The following is a 21,619-nucleotide window of genomic DNA, read 5'->3' on the forward strand; positions in this document are numbered from 1 at the left end:
CACTCTTCGAGACAGGGAGAATCACTTCCCAAGGTCACCCCTGCTGGACCCGGAGGCAGCACAGCATAGATTTGAGAACATGAACTTGGAATCAGCATCTGAGCCTCTTGCCAGCTGGTCCCTGCGCCCTGCAAGCCTCTAGTTTCTCATATGGACAGTGGGGCTGGGGGCGGTCCCTACCACTTCGGGGGGGGGGGGTTGTGATGGTGCATGCAGTGTCCGAGCCCAGGCCTGGTGTATAGGAGGGGACCAGTAGATGCTGGGCACTCCGGGATTGCCAGTATCACCCTCACCTGGAGCCCTTTATGCTGGATTAAGAGTCCGAGGTGACACTGTGGGTGTGAAGGCCCTGCACTAAGCAGGTGACTGATTAACTCGGTCCTCACAACAGGCTCTGAGGTGGGCACTGGCATCACCCCCATTTCTCAGAGGAGGGAACTGGGTCCGTGAGACATCACTTGCCTGAAGGCCCATAGTGGGTGTCAGGGTGTTTGACCCTCCTGACTCCCAGTGACCACCATTCCTTCTTTCTAGGTCCTTTTGCATGGTTTAGTCTTGGAGCCTGAGGGCCTTTTGGCTGCCTGTCCTAGGGAGGGAGACCAGGTCTCAGCTGACGCTCCTTGGACCCTGGCCTCAGCCCCCTAATTGGTCTCAGTGACTCCATACTGCCCCCCTCTGGCAGCCCCTTTGCAGATGGAATTCTGACTCCATTTCTCCCCTGCCTGAAGCCCTTCATGTGGAGTGCAGGGTGGAAGAAAACTCCTTGTCGTTTCTCTGCCACTCTTCTATAAATGTAAAATTATTTCAGTATAAAAAGTTAAAAACAAAACCCCAAACCCAAACCCTTGCTGAGCCTGACCACAGGAATAACCTCACGTGTTTTGACGGGGCTTTAGGCCCCTTTGTGACCCAGCCTGGCTGGGCGTGGAGAGTCTACACACATGAAACACCCGGGAACAGTCACAGGACCTTTAGGTCCAGGCGTGGACCGTGGGCTCCGGCTGCGGTGGCATCCGGGGCGCCCTGGGAGGAGAGCAAGGCTTGTGGTGGGGGTGCTGCGTCTTACATGGCAGCCCAGGGGAGGCCGCTGCCCCTCCTCCCCGAGGCCAGGGCTCCCCGGGTGTGGAGGCGGATTCGCCTTTTACTTCTGTCCCTCCCAGGTGCCCAGGGCTGTGGCCCCAGCCTGTGCCCGGAGGAGGCCAGGCCCCCTGCACACTGCAGCTGTAGCAATTGAATGGACTTTTTAAACCAGCCATTGATTGGCGACTGCTGTATACCAGCTTCACCCTGGGTACTTTCCACCCTCTGTCTCAGGTGATCTTTGTCACTCCCAACAGCTATCAGTCCTGGAGCTGGCTCTTCTCCACTGCTGTCTCCGGACCGTTGTCACTCTTTCCTTGGAAGGTGACAGTGGCTTTCATGTTGGGCTCCCTCCTGCAGCCAGCAGTTGCTTTCAGAGGTGCGTGTGCTATGGTGGCCAGTGAGCCCGGGGATGAAACAGATGCTCCTCCCTAGCCTGGTTTTCAGGTGCTCAGTAATTAGTGGCTGTTGATGGTGGTGACAAAGAGCGATGATGGTAATAATGTCAGCATGAAGGTCCTGTTCCAGTCTGCGTGGCTGCCCACCAGAGAGAGGAGAAGAACCTGCCTGTACCAGGAGACTCTAGGAAATAGGGCCCGCACTGGTTTCGTTCCTGGGAAGCCTGATTTATTTGTTGACACTTGACTTCAGGCAGCAAGGGCTTGGGAAGAGGCAGAAGGCCACCGGAACCAAGAGGAGTGAAGACTTGGTTCCTTTCCCATGGCTTTCCCTGGTAGTTGGAACCTTGGCCAATCGGTGATGGCATCCCTGGGGCTTCTTTCAGCCTCGGGGCTCCGGCCTGGACTCTGGGCAGGAGCTCTCTGGTGAGCCTGGGCACGTCAGGGCGCTGGTCCCTCCCTCCAGGGGTGAAGGCCCTCAGAGAAGTCCACAGCCCTGTGGGGCTCAGTGCCCCAGACAAGGTAAGATGCACCCTTCTCCTTGTGCCCTGGTACCCAGCTTGTGTGGGTTTCATTTGCGTCTAGATTTTACATCTCCCCATGGAGGGGGAGCTCTTGATACCCTGTTCTAGCATCCATCCCCTTAGGGAAGCCCTTCTGACCCTGCAGTGTCATTGGGTCCTGTTGTCAAAGGTGCTGATGACATTCAGGCTTCTCTCTTCAGAGCACACAGCTCAGTCCGTAATTATAAATGCGTAGTGTGCAGTAATGAAGCAGTCACTGCTTGTCTTCCTCACTGTTGTTGTTGCTATTGTGTCCCCAGTAACTGCCCTGCTGGCTAGCACATTGTAGGCACTTAATAGGTACTATTTGGGTGAATGATTAAAGAACCATGTCTGATTCATCTTAGTGTCCGTCTCCAGAGGCTTTGCTCAGTGTCACACAGCTGTTAGGAGCTGCATAAATATCTGTTGAGAAACAGCATCACCCATCTGAGTTCCCTTGTTCTTTTTCTTTTACACTGAGAGCTTCTCTGGCAGCTTCCACCGCCCCTCAAGCTTGGAGCCCAGGGTGGTCAGTGTCCCTGAGTTCACTTGGGAAGGCAAATACACAAAATTCAAACCCAACCACCACGTGTAGAAACACACCGCTGGATGGTGATGTAAGAAGCAAGGTCTGCTTAGGGGTTCTATAGCACATTTAGTTTCTTGGGAATGGAATCCTCTTCCTAAGTTGCAAAGCTGCTGCTGGCACAGTCACCCTTAGTAGGTGTGTTTCAGGAGCACCTGGTGGATAAGGGCGGGGACCGCTGTGCTCAATTTGGGGCCGTGTGGTTAGAGAGAAAAGCAGTTCACCCACATTGTTTAGGGCCAGGTTGGACTTCTAGTTCTGGAGATGAAGGTGTGTTTCTATACATGTGAACTCCAGCCAAGCAGTTGGCCAGCTGTGTGACCTTGGGCCAGCCACTGAGTCTCTCTGGTTAATTCTTGATCAGAGGGGGTTAGTTAAACTCTAGTGTCTTGTTGAGGTTATTGGGAGGGTTCAGGGCAGTGCGACAATCAGTAAAGTGCTGGCTGTGCTGGTGATTAATATTTGCATGCACTGGAGAGATGCAATTCCTTTTCTCTTGGTGCTAAGGCACAAGATTTTTAGACTCTTTCTCGCCTCTTTCTCTCCACCCCCACATCCAGTTCATCGGCAAGTCCTCTGGGTTCTATTTGCCAGTACATTCAGAGCCCGGCCCTTCCTCACCTACTCACTGCTACCACCACAGTCCCAGCCACCCTCATCTTCTACCTGGGCTGCTGCAGCGACCTCCTCCCTCACCTCCACCCTTGCCCATGGTCTCTTCTCAACACAGCAGCCAGAAATGATCTTTTTAAAATGAAAGTCAAATTGTGTCCCTTTGCCAAAACCTGCCAGTGGCCTACAGGGCTGACCTCCTGTACCTCTTCTCATTCTCAGCCACTCCCACCCGTGGATCTCCGCTCCGGCCATTTCCTTTCCCAGACACCCAGTGGCACCTACTCTGATCACTTTACTGCCACCTACGGCTCCTTCCTTGTCCCCAGCCTTCCGATTACCTCCTGCCTTTCTCTAGTTTTCCCCTCCAGTGCCCATTAGTTTCTCGCATGCATATGTCTTCACTAATTAATTTATTAGACCTAATGTTTCTATCTCTCCCACTTGAAAGTAATGGCTGTGAGGGCAGGGATGCATCCCAGCTGCCCAAAACAACATCTGGTGCATAGAGGGAGCTCAGTAAGTACTTATCCAATGAGCACATGAACTTTCTTCTGATTTGAGTCTTGTGCCTCAGTGGGAAAAAGAAGTTCAAGTTAAATGTGGAGATTCATTGACTGTTGGAAAGGGAAGAGATAGGTAGATGATGCTTGAGTTGCTTTGGACGCACTCATCCTCCTGTCCTCAGGCAGGTGCTTCTTGCAGGTGTGGAGCCTCTTCAGGCTGCCAGGTCAGGCGATGTGGTTTCACTCCCTGCTGGGACTGAGCCACCTCCCTGCAGGGTCATTTGGATCAGCTGGTAATTTAGAACAATTTATATATTCGAATTAACATGCATATATATACGTATGAAATACACACGTGTTATGGAGTAACATGCATTTGATACTTGTAAATGTAACATTCGTGTGAATTATAGTGAGAGAGGAAACGAGACTCCAGGGGCATTTGAACATGCAGAGGAGTGCCCTTCTCTCTGGGTTCACACTCACTCTTCTCTTCTAAGGACAGAGAGGAGCCCCAGAAGCAGTGAGCATTGGGGGGCGAAGTTGTCCACCCACAGCTGAGTACAATGCTTGACGCATAGTAGGCTTTCAAGGAAATATCTGTTGAATAAATGAAGGAGTGATTGATTACTTAAGATCAGTTGTTCTATTTCATCCCAGTGGAATTGCCAATGCATGTAGTTCATTCATCTAAGCAACCTCATTATCTGTATTTCCTGAGAAGTAATAACTAACGGATTCGACCATGTTTGCTGGCTGTTTGCTCTGTGCCGGGCCCTGAGCTGGGTGCTGGAGACCTGGCCACATGCGCACTGTGGGCTTTGTCCTGGAAGAGCACACGGTCTGGGGGAGACTGGCGCCCCAGGAAACGTGGTCCCCAGCCCATTGAGGTGGTGAGAGGTGCTGGTGGTGGTGCGTTAGCAGCGTTGGAGAACAGTGAACAGGGACAGTCCAATCTGGTGGGGGAGGAGGGAGTCACTGGCGTCTCCAGACAGGAAGTAATTTTTGAGTTTCAGTGGGGGAGGGCAAAGGCAAGATCGTAATTAGACCACCACAGAAATGTGCTGCACCGGGTCCTGGGCTTGACTGGCCCAGGCGGCGCCATCTTGGGGCTGCCCCCTCTAAAGACGTTGGCCCTCTCCATCCCCCCAGAGCTCAGGGGGACCCTGAGCCCCCATATTTGCAGTGGCACCTCAGCCTCCCCGAACCTCTGGCTCGGCTCTCTTATCGAAGAAAGGCATTTCATTCTTTGAGATCAGGCAGCCAGGACCCAAGGAGCTGTTTTCCTCCATTGTGCAAGCATGACAAATCATTAATTTTTGATTGATTTGCTTAGAATTATGGGCGCCCCAGCATTCTTTCTGCCGCTGAACAGCTGTATAACAAATGAATATATCAGTGCGCACAAAAGATTGGAGATCTAAGAGAAGCAATTACATTGGCCACCCTCCCCCACCCTCACCCCTTCCAGGGCAGTGAAGGGAGGAAATTTTTACCAGAAATTCCTCAAGTGGCTTAAGGAAAAAAAATGCCTTTTTATAATTGAATTAAATCTTTATCTCTTCATCTTTTGCAGCAGATTTCCAAACACACCAGTTCCCCACGTGCTTGGGTTTCATCCATCCAGGAAGAATCTTTAATAATGAAATTTCAACTTGTGAATTAAAACCAAAAGGAAAAAAAAAAAGCAAATTCTACCCCTCCTCTTTGCTTTTTTTTTTTTTGGTCGCTGCTATTCCTTTAAGATTTTGGAACCGTACCAGTGCACTAAATGTGACCTCCATAACTTTTAAATTAAGAATTTATGCTGGCTTGAAATTTATGAAATATTTCAGCATGAAAGAAAGCCTTTTTTCCCTCAGGAAAATTGAGCAATAAATCACAGCACTGTGGATTTACTGCCCTAGAGCCAGCGAGAGATAGGATTTTTTTTTTTTTTGCTTCATTCTGAAAAAAAAAATGTAATCATATAAGACAGCTTAGCTGCTATCCTCCCACTCTCTAGAATTTTTAATTTCAGCTGTTTCTGCTTGGATTTATTTCCAATATTCCTGCTCGGCTTTTCAATTTCCTCAGTTATTAAATTTTAATTCAGTGCATTAGCATTTAAATTAAAAAAGGGTTTATTTTATCGAAATCGTTGGCCAGCCCCCATCCCGTAGCACACGAATTGCCTGTTTCTGCCATTTGCACAAAATGTGAAACGCAGCTAATGTATTACAACTTACATTTGCACAAATTTAGAAATAAAATTTCTGGGTTTGAAATAATATTTTCTTTCCAAGAAAATCCTTAATAAGAGAATGGAAAAGAACAACTTAACATTCATTGGGGAGGGAAGAGGAGGGCCCAATGAAACCAAAAATAGCCTTGCCCGGGTCCTATGGAGAAGCTGGTGTGTGGAGAATGGAGGGGGCCAGGAAAGGGGGAGGGTATTTTGAGGGTGAGCTGGGGGCTTGGAAACCTTCACTCCCACCTCTGTGAGAGTGAGCAGGAGGGTCTCTTGTGGCCCACTGTCCCCCAGCACGTTTCATTTGCCATAGAGGGGTTTGCGCCAACTCCATGTAGAAGGACAGAGATGGAAGTGGAAGGTGGAGAGGATCTGATTAAACTCTCATGCTCCTGACCCTGCTTTTACCTATGCAGAAGTGCAGGTCCAGAGAAAGGAAAGAGTTTGCCCAAGGCTTAAAGAGAGACCCAGGCAGAACCCGGCCAGGAAGCTGCATGTCTTCTAGGAGCACACGGCCCAGCAGCTGGAGAGTTTCCATTACTTAAGCGATTACTATACGTACCTGGCCTGTGCTTAGTACTTTGCCTGCATTGCTGTATTCAATGTCATAGTTGCCGGCCCTTGGGACAAGATCTCAGGAGTGAGGGAGGGTCTGATGGGCACGCGTAAGGTGCTGACTTGCAGCACGGGGTTCAGATCAGGCCGGAGACAGGCAGGGAAGAGCCCTGGTGCTGTCGCGCCCAGCCCTGCTGCTTGCTCACCCCCTGCACAGTCTTATCCAAGTCACTCGGTCGGTCTTTCTGTCCTTGAGTTTCGTGGAGCCAATAAATGATGGCTTTTGTAGCTGTATCTAGGGTTGTTCATATTGATTATTATTACAGCTGTGCCCATGTGAAGTACTTTGACATGCACTACTGTATTTAAGTTATCTTGTTTAAGTCTCATGCCAGCCCCACAAGGTAGGGCCTGGGATTGCTGTTGCCATTTTGCAGATGAGGAGACTGAGTGTGTGCATGGCGAGTACAAGTGACTTGCCTTGGAACGTACAGCTAGAGAGTGGCAGAACCAGGGCTCCAATGCAGACCCCCAACTCTAAACCCTGTGCTCTTACACTTCAGTTCAAATCGAGAGCAAGTCGGATTCCACTGGGTAAAGGTGAACCTGAACCTGTGGTTCAGGTTGGATCACGTGAAATTGCTTAGGGCCTAGGAAAATGGCTGTGTCAGCGGCCGAACTGAATTCGGACAGTGGTGGTCAACCGCTGTGATCTGTTGATTGGTGAGGACACCCACGGCGCTGGCCTGGCCCCTTAGGGATCTCTACAACTGAGAGTAGGCGCCTCCAGCCCCGTGGGCCTCTGCTGGGGCTGGGAGGGCCCGAGTGGTACTTCCCTATCATTGCCGTGGGTTTAGACCCAGCCAGGCCCAGGTGCTGTGACGTCGACGCATGCTGCCTTTGACATCCCCTCTAGTGCTCATCTCCGTCAGCTCCTAAACGGATGTTTCACACCCCCTCCTCCGCCCCAGGCGAGACGGGCATCTCTCAGCGCTGCTCCTCCGAGGTTCCACTGTGCCTGTGCTGGGCCTTAGTCTCTGCCAAGGGACTTGTTTGGACGACTCTTTGAACATGTTCAGCATTTTGTCTTTATTTTATAAAAATGTGTGGAAAACAAATGAGTGTTGCTAGCAGGGAGACAAAGCTCAAGTATCCTAAGCATCATAAAAGGGAAATGTAACTGGGGGTGATCAGATGCACCCAAAACTGAGAATCTCCTCCCCAACCCAGTCACACAACCGCTATCCTTGAACCGGTCAGCTCTGTGTGCGGTTATGAAGGACGGAGGAGGACAAAAAAGACTACGTTACAGTGACGTATGAAATACTAGGGATAGGTGCACAGAGTTGAGTCTGGAAAGTGAGAGGCTGGGATTTTACGGGATTTTTAGGCTCTCTGGGGCAGAATTTCCACCCCCCACCCCTTGGGCCTCTTACCGTGCGGACAGGCGAACGCCGTCTTCCTGCTCGCTATCCAGACAAGTTTTGAGGGATGCAAGTGTCAGGGAGAGGCTGTAATTGATCCTGTTCTTTTGCGCGTAGTGAAATGATATGCAAACCATGTTCTGCTTTGTTTCTCCTACTGAAATAATACACCGGCATGCCATTAATTTCTCCCACCCAGGCCTCGCATTTCCGCCTGCCTACTTGTCCTTCCCCTTTCCACTTTCCTTGTCTGGGCAACAGGGGTGGGGCGAGCTCACTCCATTGCCCGATTGGCCCTCCTGCATCTTGGCAGGAGATAAAACATCACCGAGCTGAGTGGGCCATGGGCACTGGAGTGGCCCAGGCCTGGGCTTATAGCTGTGGGGTGTTGGATGAATGACTTGCAGACCCTCTGTGCCTCACCTGTAAAATGAGATGTGTTGGGGGACCTACTGAGAGGATTTCATAAGAGGCATTTAATGTTCTACACTAGCACCTGCTGGGAAGTTCTCCGAGAGAGCGAGTCCGGGTGCCCACAGGGACAAGGCTGGAGGATAGGGTATAAGGTGGGAAGGAGGGGTGGAGACTGGAGAACCAGGTATACCACCAGCCCTAGCAGACTGTGGGGATGTGGGACTATGTATTGCCGGATTAACTGGTTTTTAAAGAGAAGCTGAACGGGGGGTGGGGGTGGGGGGAGGTGAAATCCCTTTATTTTTATATATTTACTCTTTGGATCCAAGTCCGCCATCTGGTTTTGCCAGTTTGCAACTTCCCGTAAGCACTCATCAAAAGGTAGCTGCTACTGTGTTTATTTTACGTCCTCAATCCTTCATGCACAGTCCTGAAATTGGAAAAACTTGCAGAGAAGAGGGAAAAAAAGAGTTTTTGTAACTGTTGAAGTGGCAGAACTTGACCAAAGGGAAATGAGGCCAGTCTTCATCTTCATTTACCCCACACAGGGCTGACTGCATACGTGTCTCTATAGAAATATCAGTGTGCTTGGACACCGGGGGCTCCCCAGGCCCCGCCAGGGTGGTTTCCGAATACAGAACATGTGCCAACATTGCCTTGCTGAGATCGGAAGGATTCTGAATTTGGAAACAAATGTGTGCCGCAGGGTTTTGAACCCACATTATTTGAGCTAGGATCGCTGTTATTTAAATGTTTTCACAAAGCTAAGGACTGTGGGTGGGGGGGAAGATGGAGACAAGTGTACTTGAACAGTAAGGAAAAAGGAAAGCTAGGGAATGCATCTCCCACCAGGGATCGTGGAGAAACCTGGTCAGCAACCTCCACACTGAGGACCCCCCAGCACTAGCCTGGCAGTCGGGGACCCCAGGTATCTGTTGTTCAGTCCTGGGGACCCCAGGTATCTGTTGTTCAGTCTCAGTGGCCTGGAGACTTCAGGCCACTCCCTCCCCGTCCAAGGCCTCAGTGTCTCCATCTGAACCAGAATTTGATGATTTCTGGGAATTTCATTTGACCAGCCTTATTCCCCCACCCCCCAGCCCTGAATAAAGAGATTAAGATCAGCCACTCTCATGGCTCCCCTGCTCAGAGGGTCAGGGGGACAGAATATTTTAACATAACAGGATTTCCCCCCTTGATTGGTAGGAATAAATCTGTGGCTACTGTTTTATTGGAAATCCCAACTGAAAATAAAAATGGTGCAATTCAATCTCAGATTTAGCTGGTTACTTACTTTCCACTGAGTCCCCAGGGCTCTGTGGTTGGTGGGTTTGTGTTGGCAGTGGGTGCTCAGCTGGATTTAAAGGGCCAAGCAAGTTTGGGTTGGGGCTGTGCTGGCTCCCCATTGCCACTGGGAGCAGATTTTTCCAGCCTGGAGGAAAGGAGCAAGGGGTTGGGGCTGGCTGGCCCGTGTGTCTGGGGGGAAAGGCTGGTGCTGAGCAACAGCCTGGCAGTGGCAGTGGGTAGAGTCTGTGTCTTCACCCTTGGCTAATGGCGTGTGTTTTGGGTTTCTTTTGCAGGCTGACGGAGCCAGTGCGGCTGGAAGGAAAAGCACGGCGAGCAGGTATGCCCCCTCTCCCAGCCCCTGGCCTCACAACTAACAGCCACCTGACTCTGGTCCTTCCCTTCCATTCGAAATGATGGGCAGTCCAGGCTGGTCCCCTTTGCTGTGAAATTTCCCTACTTCCCTGGAGGATGTGCAGTTGTGGGCAGCACTTCCCAGCCCTCCTGGTACCTTCTGTGGGCACCTGTGACTGGAACCAAGGATGGCTTAATCCCGAACTGGCCTTTGGCTGCTCCTGCCCAAGTTGGGGGGAACTTCAGGGTGAAACACAGGACTGGGCAGAAAGACCCGGGCTTGAATTTTTGTCTCATCTCCGGTGTCACGAGCTCCAGGGGAGCCTGTCCTATCCTAGTCTGGAATGCAGTGGCCTGGCTTGAGTCCTGTGCTTGCGTGTTCCCCTGGACCAGTCACTGCAAAGCTGGGGAATGGAATATCCGGGTGCTGAGCCAGACCAGGGGTGTATCCTCACCCTTGGAGCCGGCAGGCGGTGGGAGGGGTTGCCCCCAGCTGAAAGCCGGGCTCCTTACCAAAGAAAGCGGGAATTGATGCCGGACGAGCCCACGGACCGGGTGTCTCTCGCGGTGGTAAACGCTGCTGCTGCTGCTGCTGCTGCTCCCTTGAGTGGGCGTTGAAGGCGAGAAGTCAAGGAAGAGACAGGAGAGATGGCCGTCTGGGCCACACACATCATCTGGTGCAGCCTCTAGGATTACACCCTGCTGCAGTTGGGGTCAAGCAAAGGAGATTGCCCTTCAGCCCATGGAATACTATTTTTTTAAAAAAGTTAACAGATTTTTGTGGAAAAAGGGGGTTCTGTGGCCAAGTAAGTTTGAAGGACAGTGGACTAAGCAAACTCAGCCGATTTCTTCCCTGTGGAACTTTCCAGAGCCTTTCTTGTGCTAATGTGTGTACATGAAAACACCCGAGAGAGGTGAGAATGCCAAGCTTCTCAAACTTATGTAACCATGGAACCCTTTTATGAAGGTTTACCCCATATACCCAGTGTCCTTGGGACAGGCCTGGGAAAACCTGGGAGCTGTAGAAGAGTAACATGTGTTTCAGGGAGATCACCCTGGCAGCTGTTCACAGGGTGGAGTGGAGGCCGTGACACAGGCTGCAGGTCACTGTGGCCCAACCCAGCCCCCACCTCCCCAGAGTCAGTCTCCCCTTCGCTTGGTCTGTTGGCTTCCTGACCTTCTCTCTGTTTCTCTAATACCCAACCCCGGGTCAGCCAAGTAGACCCGTAAAAGGTCAGGTAGTAGGCCCTGGTCTCTGTGGCAGCTTCTCAACCTGGCTCACAGAACGCAGAAGGTGCTGCAGATAATGTGGAACCACACAGACAGCCACGGTTTGCCAGCCCCTGGCCTTAAGAGCCCTTGCAGCTGCTGTTCCTTTGCCTGGAGTGCTCTTCCCTCTGATCTTTCCATAATTAGGGTCCTTTCATCCCTCAGGTCTCGATTCCGTCCCCCTTCCCCAGAGAAGCCTCCCCTGACCTCCTTCTTCGAGGGCCCGTGGCCTATTTACGCTCTTTAAATATTTCACTTATTTGTATACTTTCTTTCCCTCTAGAGCCAGCTCTGTGGGCAAGGGTCATTCTGTCTTGTTCACCGCAAGGGGCTGGCCTGGAGCAGGTGCTCAGCGAGTGAGGGTGTGCTGGGTGTTTTGGATGAGGTGGGGGAAGATGTGGGGGTGTGGGCTGGAATAGAGCAGTGGGTGCCAGGCTTGGGCCTGTGAACACAGGTGCTGACCTGTGTCATGACCAGCAGCTGCCCAGCGCCTGTGTTTTCCTCCTTTGCCCCTCGAAGAGGATTTTGCCTGAGGACAGTGTAGGCAGCTGTGGCCTGTGGGGCAGTGGGAGTCTTGAGATGAGAGGTGCCTGGAATTGCTTCCTGGAAAGTCAGGGCTAGAAAGGGCCTGGGGCTTTGGCTGGCCCCTCCCTGTTGTTGAACCTGTAGGAAGGAAAGGCCCTGCTCAGGGTCGCTTGATGAGTAGTAAGTAGCTGTGTCATGCCTTGAACCTGCCAAAGCCGGGTGCTTTCTCCACTCAGAAATAGTGGGCTCAGGTGAGGGTCTCGCAGGCCTCTCCCGCCACCCTCCCACATTCATCAAGCCCCTGCTAAGTTAGGCCCAGTGCTGTGTGCTGTGGACTCAGATGGATTCGAGGCCGGTCTATTCATTCAGTGGACATTTGAGTGTCTGCTGTGGGGTGGGCACTGTCCAAAGTGCTGGGTCTACCGCAGTGAACAGACGAAGCTCCATCTGTTTCTGATGACTCAGGCAGACGTGGTCCTTGCCTTCATGCATGAACCTGTTCCCCACCAGCATATCTGCCTGTTGATCAGAGGACAGCAGGCAGGTAGGTTTCTCTATAGTCACAGCAGCGGCCCTAAGCTCTGTCTCTAGTCTTTGCAGCGCTCAGCTTCAGGGTGGGGGAAGGGAGAGGAGTGCTGACATAGATGAGAGATGCTTGTCCCAGGCAGGGGAGTAGGCGGGTGGCATGCGTGCTGTCTCCTGGCTCCCCCTGACTGGCCTAGGCTTGGATGTACTCAGTTATGGAGCCCTAGTCCAAACCTTAGGATCGTGCGTAATTTGAAGAAATTTCTAATAATAATGACTGCCATGCAGTCAGCACTCACATGTCAGGCTCTGGTTTAAGGGACTAACGTGAAATAACTTACTATTAATTTATGTAATCTTTATAACAGCCATGAGAGGGAGGTACTCTTGTTATTCTCACTTCACGGATGAGGAAGCCGAAGCATGGAGGAGTTTGTGGCTCAGGCTGCCTGGTGGGAAGCGCGCCGCACAGCCAGGACGTTCCCTAGGTCTGACTCCTCCGATGCACAGGCTTAGCCGCCACGCCCTTCACTTCTTGGTATGATGTGATCAGTTAACAGGTGGCAGCAGAGATTGTTAGGGGCCAAGGGCTGTGCCAGAGGCTGGAGGCTTGTCAAGAAGGCAGGGACTCCAAAGGAGCTATCAAGTGAGTTTATATTGATTCTGTCATTAAAGCTAATAGACTACCTTTGAAAGAGCAAAGCAGTAATGTTATATAGTGACCCAGCATTCACTCAGAAGTGACTTATGTATTAAACATCAAAAGAATGTCAACATAGGCCTTAGCTGATGCTGGTGAATCCGACCCTGGCCTTGGGTCAGATCGGCCAGGTGGGGTTTAGACCTGTAGACCTACTTTGTGGAGCGTTAGACTCACTTAGCCCCTCTTTCAGACGGGGAGACAAAGGCCTGAGGCTTCCTGAAGTCAGAGGGAGGCTAGCTGGCCCTGGTCAGGCATGACCTTGAAGGCCCCGCGACCCCCTGACGTGGGCTTCCACTGTCAGTCCCAGTTGTACCACCACCCAGGCTGTTATACACCGGACTCTGCTTACGTCCCAGCACCTACTTTTTGGCCCAGAAAGCCTAATTTTGTTACTTCTCCAGAAGGGTTCTGGCTAACCCCCAAAACCAACTAATTCCTTAGCTCTGGCTGCTAAGGAATTAGTGTTAAATGGAGGGGGACAAGGGGAGGTGGTGTTCCTGATCCTAAGGGACACCTGAATGTGGTTTGGTTTACTTCCCTGTAACCCAGCCTGGGCCGATTTTACAAGACCAGCGATCCCAGCACTTGAGGTTAGTGCTGACCTGGTGAGCAGGTCACACATTGCGGAGCCAAACTCCAGCCAGACGTCACATTTATTCTCAGGGGTGTGGAGGCTGCGGGGGCCTTGACTGGAAAATTCTAAGAAGTTTTTATAATCAGGTAAATGCAACTATGGGCCTGCTGTAATGAAGAATTATGCCTTTTTTTTTTTTGTAAGTTGAAGCTTTTCAGAGTGGAAGGTCCCTAGAGATAATCTAGTCTGGCGCTCTCATTTGAAGATAAGGAAACCAGGCATAGAAGAGGTTAAGCGACTTATTTGCTGGCTGTGTGTACCAATTGCCTAACAGGTGGTCAGGACAGAGTAGACAGGGAGATTGTCGGGGTGGGAGGAAGATGAAAACCCAGTCTTGGTCATTCATTCCACAAATACTTAACTAAGCACCTGCTAAGTGCCAGAGTCTGACCTAGTGCTGGAAATGCAGCAGTGAACAAAGCAGACGGAATCACTGGCCTGTGAAGCTGATGTTCTGGTGGGAGTGGCGGGCACATGGTACATACGTAAAACATGTGGTCTGTCATGTGGTAGAAAGTGCTCTGGGGAAAAGCAGGGAGGAGGAGGATTGGCAAGCCAGAGGGAATAGTGTATCACCAGGAAGGTGACATTTGAACAAGAATCTGACAGAGATGAGGGACTGAGCCAAGCATTCACGGGGGAAGTGCATTCCAGGCAGAGCAATAGGTGCAAAGGCCCTGGGGCAGGAAAGTGTCCGTCATGTTGAGGCAACAGCAAGGAGACAGATGTGGCTGTGCAGGGCCTCAGAGGCTGTTGTCAGGACTTTGGCCTTGATCCTATGTGAGGTGAGGAACCACTGGGGATTTTGAGAGGGTGGCATGAATTTGTTTTGTTTTTTGTTTGTTTGTTTGTTTTTATCTTTAGAGGGGAAGGGAAGGAGAGAGGGAGAGAAACATCAATGTATGGTTGCCCCTCATGCCTCCCCTGCTGGGAACTGGCCTGCACCCCAGGCATGTGCCCTGACTGGGAATCGAACTGCAATCCTCTTGTTCGCAGGCCCACGCTCAATCCAGAGCTACACCAGCCAGGGCATGAATTTGGTTTTAAGAGGATCATTCTGGCTCAGAGGAAGAATAAACGGCAGGGGTAAAGACGTTATAAGACATGTGACCAAGGGCTCAGGATAGGCAAGGATCTTAGAAGCTAGACTTGGAAGTGTATGTCTACAAGGTTATTTTTTTCCAGGCCCAAGGAATCCAGTTTCACAAAGCATTGTATGTGTCCTGCCTCCCAAGCACACGGCCTCCTGCTTGGTCTTGGGATAGCGTGGAGCAGCCTGTGGCTCCCCGTGCCTGCTCCATGCCTGCCCTGCTGGGCATCTCTCTTCCTCGGCCTCTGCCCAGCCCCACGAAGGGCCAAGCAGCTTAGTGCAGTGTTGCAGCCCAGGCTGCCTGGGTTCAGAGCCTCATCCCCACCGTGCTGGATTCCATTCCGAGGGAGAGGTAACAGTGGGCTGGCAATTGATTTCTTGCAGAGACTAGACGTTGGAGAGGGGGCAGGAGGTAGGGGTAAAGGCGGAGCTGGAGCCCAGATTTGTTGAGGGGCTACCACAATCCACCTACTGTACGATGCGGCTTGTCCGTATCGCATTTGGTCCCCAGGCAGCGGTGGGCATCCCTCTTCATCAGAGGGGACTGAGGAGTAGGCTTGTCCAGCATCGCCCCAGTAGTCAAATGGCTGTGGGCCTGGTTGAGTCTTATGGAAGCCAAGACTTTTTACTGGTGGACCATGGAATTTAATGACCACATGTCTGTGGCTGCATCATTATTTTTTGAATAATATATTCTTATGGTTTAGCACTTTGGGGTTCAGCAATGAAATGAAAGTAGCCCTAAACAAATTAACTACATTTGCATAAAAAGTCATAGTACCAGTGGGCCCAATGCGAGTCGGTGGCCAGTGTGGTGTTAGCAAAATGAATTGCGTGAGAGCTCAGGGTGTATTTTATAGTCAGGGTGTGTCTTCCATGTTGACTCTAGGTTTATGTGCTTGTTGTTGGAACTTACTTGATTTCCAGAGATGTGTATACTCTGGGACAACATTAGACCGCAGAAATCATAAATTGCAGGCAACTCTGAAAGTTCGATTCCAAAGAGGGAAATGGAGTTCAATTGCTTTTTTGGTGGGCAGGGTTCACTTTCTGCTTTATTAGTTACTGTCAAAGCTACACTCTGCAAATAGGGAAGATTCTTGAAAATTCACACATCCTTGGGTCTGCCCTGTGGAGACAGCCACAGAAATGCAAACTTAAACCATCAAAATCGGTGCATCGTTTTTGCCAAGTGGCACTGAGGCCCTTGAGCTTGGGGTGATCCTGCGGAGTGACAGGTCTCTAGGGACCCTCTCTCTGCTCAGTCCACCTCTCAGCTTGAGTCTCCCGGTTGCGTTCCTTGAGCAAATTAAGAAACTTCTTGTGACGCTGAGCACTCAGCGTCTTGAGAAGCCTCAGAAGCCTTGCCTTGTCCTGAGAAGTGTGGGTTTGAGAATGGTTACTAGGACAGTCCGACCTGTTTGCTTTGTGAAGCCCCCAACAACAGAGGCCTTGGTCTGAGCAAGTGGCTTGGGAAATTTCCACAACCGCATCATCTCTCTGGCTCTGCCAACGAAGGAGAAGAACCCTCTGCCCTGGCTTCGGCTTCCTCCGGGTTCCATGCAGCACGTGACGATGGTTAAGAACGTCAGGATACTCCAAACCCAGCCGGATCACTCCCGCCTTGCCCTCCTGCAGTGAACTTGGCTGTGGTGTGTGTCCTCAGCTCTCCCCTTCATCTCTGCTGCAGGGAGCGGGTGCATGCCCTCCACTTCTTTTGTCTCAATTAGGCCTAAAAACCCCTTTTCCACCATCTGTGAGGGCTGCATCGTCGCCCAAGAGCTCATCTTTTCCATCGTTTTACCAGACTTTTTGTATTTTGTCTGGCAAGTGCTTGGAAGAGATGAGAGAGAAAAAAAGCCCTCACATTTACGAAGCCCTACTGTGTGTGGTGCCACATGGGGCACCTCTGTGCAGCTCTGTGCTTTCATCTCCCATACAACCCCTAGTAGTCAGTGTTCTCATCCCCGGCTGACACCCGAGGGGAGAGCGCTGCCGGCAGGTTAGGAACTTGGCAGTCATCCATGCACCTAGTTTATCGTGCCAACACCTTGGGAGGACCTGGACTGTGTAGTGAGGAGTCTACTTTGTGTGTCAGGGGGCAGTGGGCAGTAAGGGACCAGGGCTGAGTCCTCGCCCTTGAGTGTGTGAACAGAGCTGGCTGTGCCTTACAAACCTCAGTCTGCCAACAGCTGGCCTCATGGACTAGTGGGTGGAGCATGGAGGGGAGGTGCCTCAGAGGGACGGCAGCTAGACAGCTCTGGGCATCATTTGTCGGTGTGGGCCGGATGTTGGAGGGGAAGTGGTCCTGTTGGGGAGGACCTTTCACTCCAGGAGAAAGGGGCCAGACGAGTTAGTTACCCAAGAAAGGGATGGCAGCTGAGGCCCAGCCTCCGCAGGAAAGAACGTTGGTGGCAGAGGGCCTGTATTTATTCTCTGCTTGTCCATCATCCAGCATGAGGTCCAGCGTAGGGACTGCCTCCCTCTTCACTGATTGAGTTACCTGCCCTCTGGGGTCTGCTTTGGACCCATGGGTGCCCTGGAAGATGCAGAACAGTGGGCACGTGCTCCCGTGTGGCCTCTCCCCTTCCCCACCTGCCGGGGAGTGGATCCTACCTAGGCGAGAATCCCTGAGTCTGCAGCATCCCGGCAGTCAGGTGAAGGGAAGCACGGGGAGGTGGGTCTTCAGGGAACAGTGTGCCTTGCTCGTGGATCCGAATCGTGCCACTGCCAGACCCACTGGAAGACGAGGCCTGTGCTTTCATTTCAGTCGCTGCTAACAGTATTTCTTCTCGGTGACCTGGGCCAGCCTTCCGGGTACCAGGACACCTGCAAAAGAAATTTCCAGCTTTCCCCAGAGGGCCCCCCACCTGCTAAACATCAGAGTGGGTGGCTTGACAGCATTGCTCATAACTCCTGCTTTTCTCTATTTTAGGCTTATATTAACCAGGGAATTAACTCTTAATATTTAAATCTTCATGCTGTCTTGCTGAACTGCAGCATTACCCAGCGCTGTGGCTGACTGACACCATACACTGAAGACAATTGAGTGCCTAGGAATTTTCTCAAACTAATGGTAAATTTATGCGTTGTAGGTTATTTTGAATTTCTAGACTGTTAAGAGTTGTTTAATAGGTTAATAGTTTTAATCTATTAATCTAATCTTTTCTACTTGACTATTTATTAAAATATATCAGTGATACATGACAGTAATGGGAGTGCGGATAATTCCGAGGGTTATTAAGGGCCGGGTGGCGGCACGAAGATTCGAAACACGGGCGGAATAGTAAATACAGATGCAGGCCTCCTCACTGGGGTTTGTGGAAATGAGGGTTTTGTCCTAGGGTCCCTCTTTGGGTCCTTCCAGGCCAGTGGACGCTTTGCCCTTTTTCTCTGCTACGCTTTCTGTCCTTGCAGCTAAAAGCAGGAGCCTCTTTCTATCTGAAGGACGTGTGCAGGCATGGCAGCCATGTTCCAGCACGTCAAGGAGAGCTGGAGGTCGGCGGGGAAGGCGGAGCCAAGCGCTCTTCTCGGTGGCGGAGATGGAGGCCCTCGGTTTAAGCCTCCAGCACATGCCCCGTCCTGTCAGGGTACGGAGGTTACCGTGGGAGGCAAGGGAAATTGTTCCCTGTCTCTTGGAGCTTCTGGTCATTTGGTCACTTATTTGTTCATTCATCCGACAAGTGGTTGTTGTTATTTTCTCTCCCCTTGAGAAGAGAAAACAAAAATCATCCACACGATCACAAGCTCGAGAGTCGGAGCTGGGCGGACCTGGCTGAATCCTGCTTTTGTGCCTAGAGGGCTGTGTGAGCAGGGAAAGCGCACTCTGCTTTTCCGACCCCAGGATTTCTTATCTGTAAACAAAACTACCGGCCGTGTCAGGCGTCGTGGAGGACGGTGAGACAGCGGGGGAACATGTGAAGCCCCATGCCTGGGACCGCAGAGCCATTCAGCAGGCCTGAGTCGCTCTCGTCCTTATTTGCATCCTCTGTGTCATCACCGGCAGCACCTGTCACCGTGGGTCGCTTTCTGTGTGCATCATTCATCGGGCATTAGCTGACGTCAGCCAGGGGCCAGGCACAGGGGTACAAAAAGCAGGGGGTGGATTCCTGGCCTCTGGGGGTCTCCCAGAATCTTGCAGGATGAGTGGGCAGATGCCGGGGGATGGGGGCAGAAGCCTGTTAGAAGTGGAGGGGGCATTCCTGGAACCACTGGTGTGAGACTGCAGGCCCCCTAAGACCTCAGCTCCGCCCCCCATGCCCCGAGAACCCAAGCCTGCTAGCCAATGACAGAAGGGTGACCCTCGAGAGTTAGTGTCACTTTGCAGTATCCAGTCACGGCATGGTACACCTTACAGTCACATGCGTTATATGTCAACGACATCTCAGTAAACCTGGAGGGGGAAGGAGCTGATATTGGCGTTGTTAGCCGGCTACTGTATTTCAGCATTGCAGGAAGTGGGAAGAGTGTGTTACAATTGAGAAGGCTTCCACTAGAATGGAAATACGTGACTTTGACACTTCAGGAATAAGCGTCACTTCCTCAGTTGGCTCCTGGGAAGCATCTCCAACCCAAGTCGCACCCAGGGAAGATGGGTGGGACATGCTGTCTTCAGTTCTGAGTATCAGTTGAAGCTGTGAAACCCCGGACAGTTCTCTGGCGGGTGGTTTTGGAGGGCGGCACCTCGGAGGCTGCACTGGCATTGGCCCTTCTGGATCACGTGACTTAGATCCTTAAACGAATGAACCAGTGCTCACTGATCACCTCCCACGTGCCAGGTGCTGCTGTGGGTGCTGAAATGTGACAGTGAACTGACGAGATAAAGTCCCTGTCCTCTTGTAGCTCGTGTTCTAGTTGGGGTGACGGACAGTGAAGAGGATGAGAGGTAATAAGTATGGAAGATAAATGGAGGATCGGCCAGTACTGAGCAGGACGCATGCAGCAGGGAAGGGCTAGGGAGTATCGGGGGCCCTGGGTCAGGCAGCCAGGACTCCTCCACTGACACTGGGATGTTCGAGTAAAGCCCTGAAGGAATGGTGGGCTCCAGCCTTGGAGGCATTGGGGGAGGGGGAGAAGAGTCCAGGCAGAGGAAAGAGCGAGTGCAGAAGTCCAAGGCAGGAGCTTGACTGTGTGCTCAGGGACCAGCTCACAGACCTGGGTGGCCAGTGAGGGGGAACAAGAGAAGGGGGGATGCTAGCAAATGAGGTCCTGGGCACATGGGGCATGTCACAGAGAGCCCCGAGGGTCAGGTGTGGACCGTGGCTGTTACACCGGGTGAGGTGCAGGACCATAATGGATGTTGAGCCGAAGAGTGACTGAGTCTGGCTTATTTTCATAGCATTGCCAAGGCTGCTGTGGAAAATACCAGTTTGGGGGTGCTGGGCGGGGGTAGGAGCAGGGAGACTGCCCGTGAGGTTGTTACAAGACGAGAGGAGAGAAGGCAGCTGGACGACAGTGGTGGCCATTGGTGGGTGCTAAGGAAGATTTAGATTCTGGAAATACTTTGAAGGTGGAGTTTTTACAGGATTCACTGGTAGATTCAAGACCAGGATGATTCCAGGGTCTGGGCTTGAGGACCTGGAGGGATAGAATTGTCAGTGAAGGAAACAGTGAAGACTACAGTTACTTGCTGGCAGCGTCTTAGACTCGGGCTAGTGGGGAGAGCCGTGGGGTGGGAGTCAGAAGAACCATTTCCTGATTTGCGGGGGAGGGCACGGCAGCGGCTCTGTTTGGACCTGTTACGTGTGGGTGGGCATCCCAGGGGACAGTCAGGCAGGCAGCTGGTGATGCAGGTCTGGAGTCCAGGGGGCAGGTGCAACCTGGAGATGGAGTTTGCAGTTCATCTTCATATAGTTAATATTCAAAAGCAGGAGTCTGGAGGCGATGACTTAGGGCACAGGGGGCAAACACAAGGCCCACGGGCCGAATCCGGCCCTCCACCTTGTTTTATCCGGCAGTGGTGCCGAGCTCTTGCTTAACTGTTAAGGAATAGTTACATTGACACAGTCCTAAAATTACATTCGGCCCTTTGAAGGCAACCGAGAGTCTGATGTGGCCCCGGCGAAAGTGAGTCTGACACCCCTGACTTAGGGAGTGGGGGTAGATAAAAATAGCAGAAGTTCTAGTGCTGATCCTTGGAGCATGTCAGTGTCTAGGGGTTGGTCTGGTAAAGACTAATCAGCAGATGACAGAGAAGGGGCCAGAAGATGAGAGGCCCATCCATGAGCAAAGTGGGGAAAGAGTTGGATGGAGGAGAGAGGGGGACTCGTCCAAGGAGGGGTTCAGTGAGGACCGAGAAGGGACTGTAGGAGTGAGGAGCGTGGAGGTCACGGGAGGCCTTGGGAAGAACAGCACTGGTGGAATGAAGGAGAAAATGCCTCACAGGGCTTAGGAAGCATTGCCGAGGAGGGTGGGGCTGCCAACATCTACAAGTAGATAATTATTTGCACTCAACTCATTGGTCGGTGTGCAGATGGGCTGGGTTGGAGGACTGGGCTGGTGGACAGCCCCTGCAGCAGGGTAAGTACGGCCCCTGAAGTCATGGCTGCATGTGCGTTAATTCATTCAACACCCCATGCATCCGTGTGTTCACGGAGAATGTGCTTAGGCACAGCTTGAGGCCAGTTAACCCTCATTCCTAATGAGTGGAGTCTTTAATGAAGTTGTATTCTAGTGGGAGTTAACCGAGTCATTATTTACACAGTGTGATTAGAGATTTTTCCCCCCTAAGTTATTTCAGGTGGCTGAAGTACCGGAGTAAATATGCAGTAGCCATTGGAGGGAGTGGAGGGGTCCTCAGGCTGACTTTGGGGTGCAGATAGATACACTGATCCCCACCCTGTGCAAGGAGATAGGCGCACTCTTCTGGGTAGAGGTCTGACCTTGACC

General features: G+C 51.8%; 1 protein-coding gene across 9 annotated transcripts in view; it reads left to right on the plus strand.

The window, feature by feature from the left end:
• ZNF618 (zinc finger protein 618) overlaps positions 1–21,619 on the plus strand; it is a 165,237-nt gene that overhangs the window by 82,510 nt on the left and 61,108 nt on the right. For all 9 annotated transcript variants that reach the window (XM_037059104.1, XM_037059107.1, XM_037059105.1 and 6 more), the window contains exon 2: positions 9,928–9,971. In XM_037059104.1, coding sequence (XP_036914999.1) covers positions 9,928–9,971 — 44 coding nt within the window. The remainder of the gene's footprint in view (positions 1–9,927; positions 9,972–21,619) is intronic.

Source organism: Sturnira hondurensis, unplaced genomic scaffold (assembly GCF_014824575.4).
Source record: "Sturnira hondurensis isolate 20B ecotype Veracruz unplaced genomic scaffold, ASM1482457v3 Scaffold0010448, whole genome shotgun sequence".
NCBI classification, from domain to species: domain Eukaryota; kingdom Metazoa; phylum Chordata; class Mammalia; order Chiroptera; family Phyllostomidae; genus Sturnira; species Sturnira hondurensis.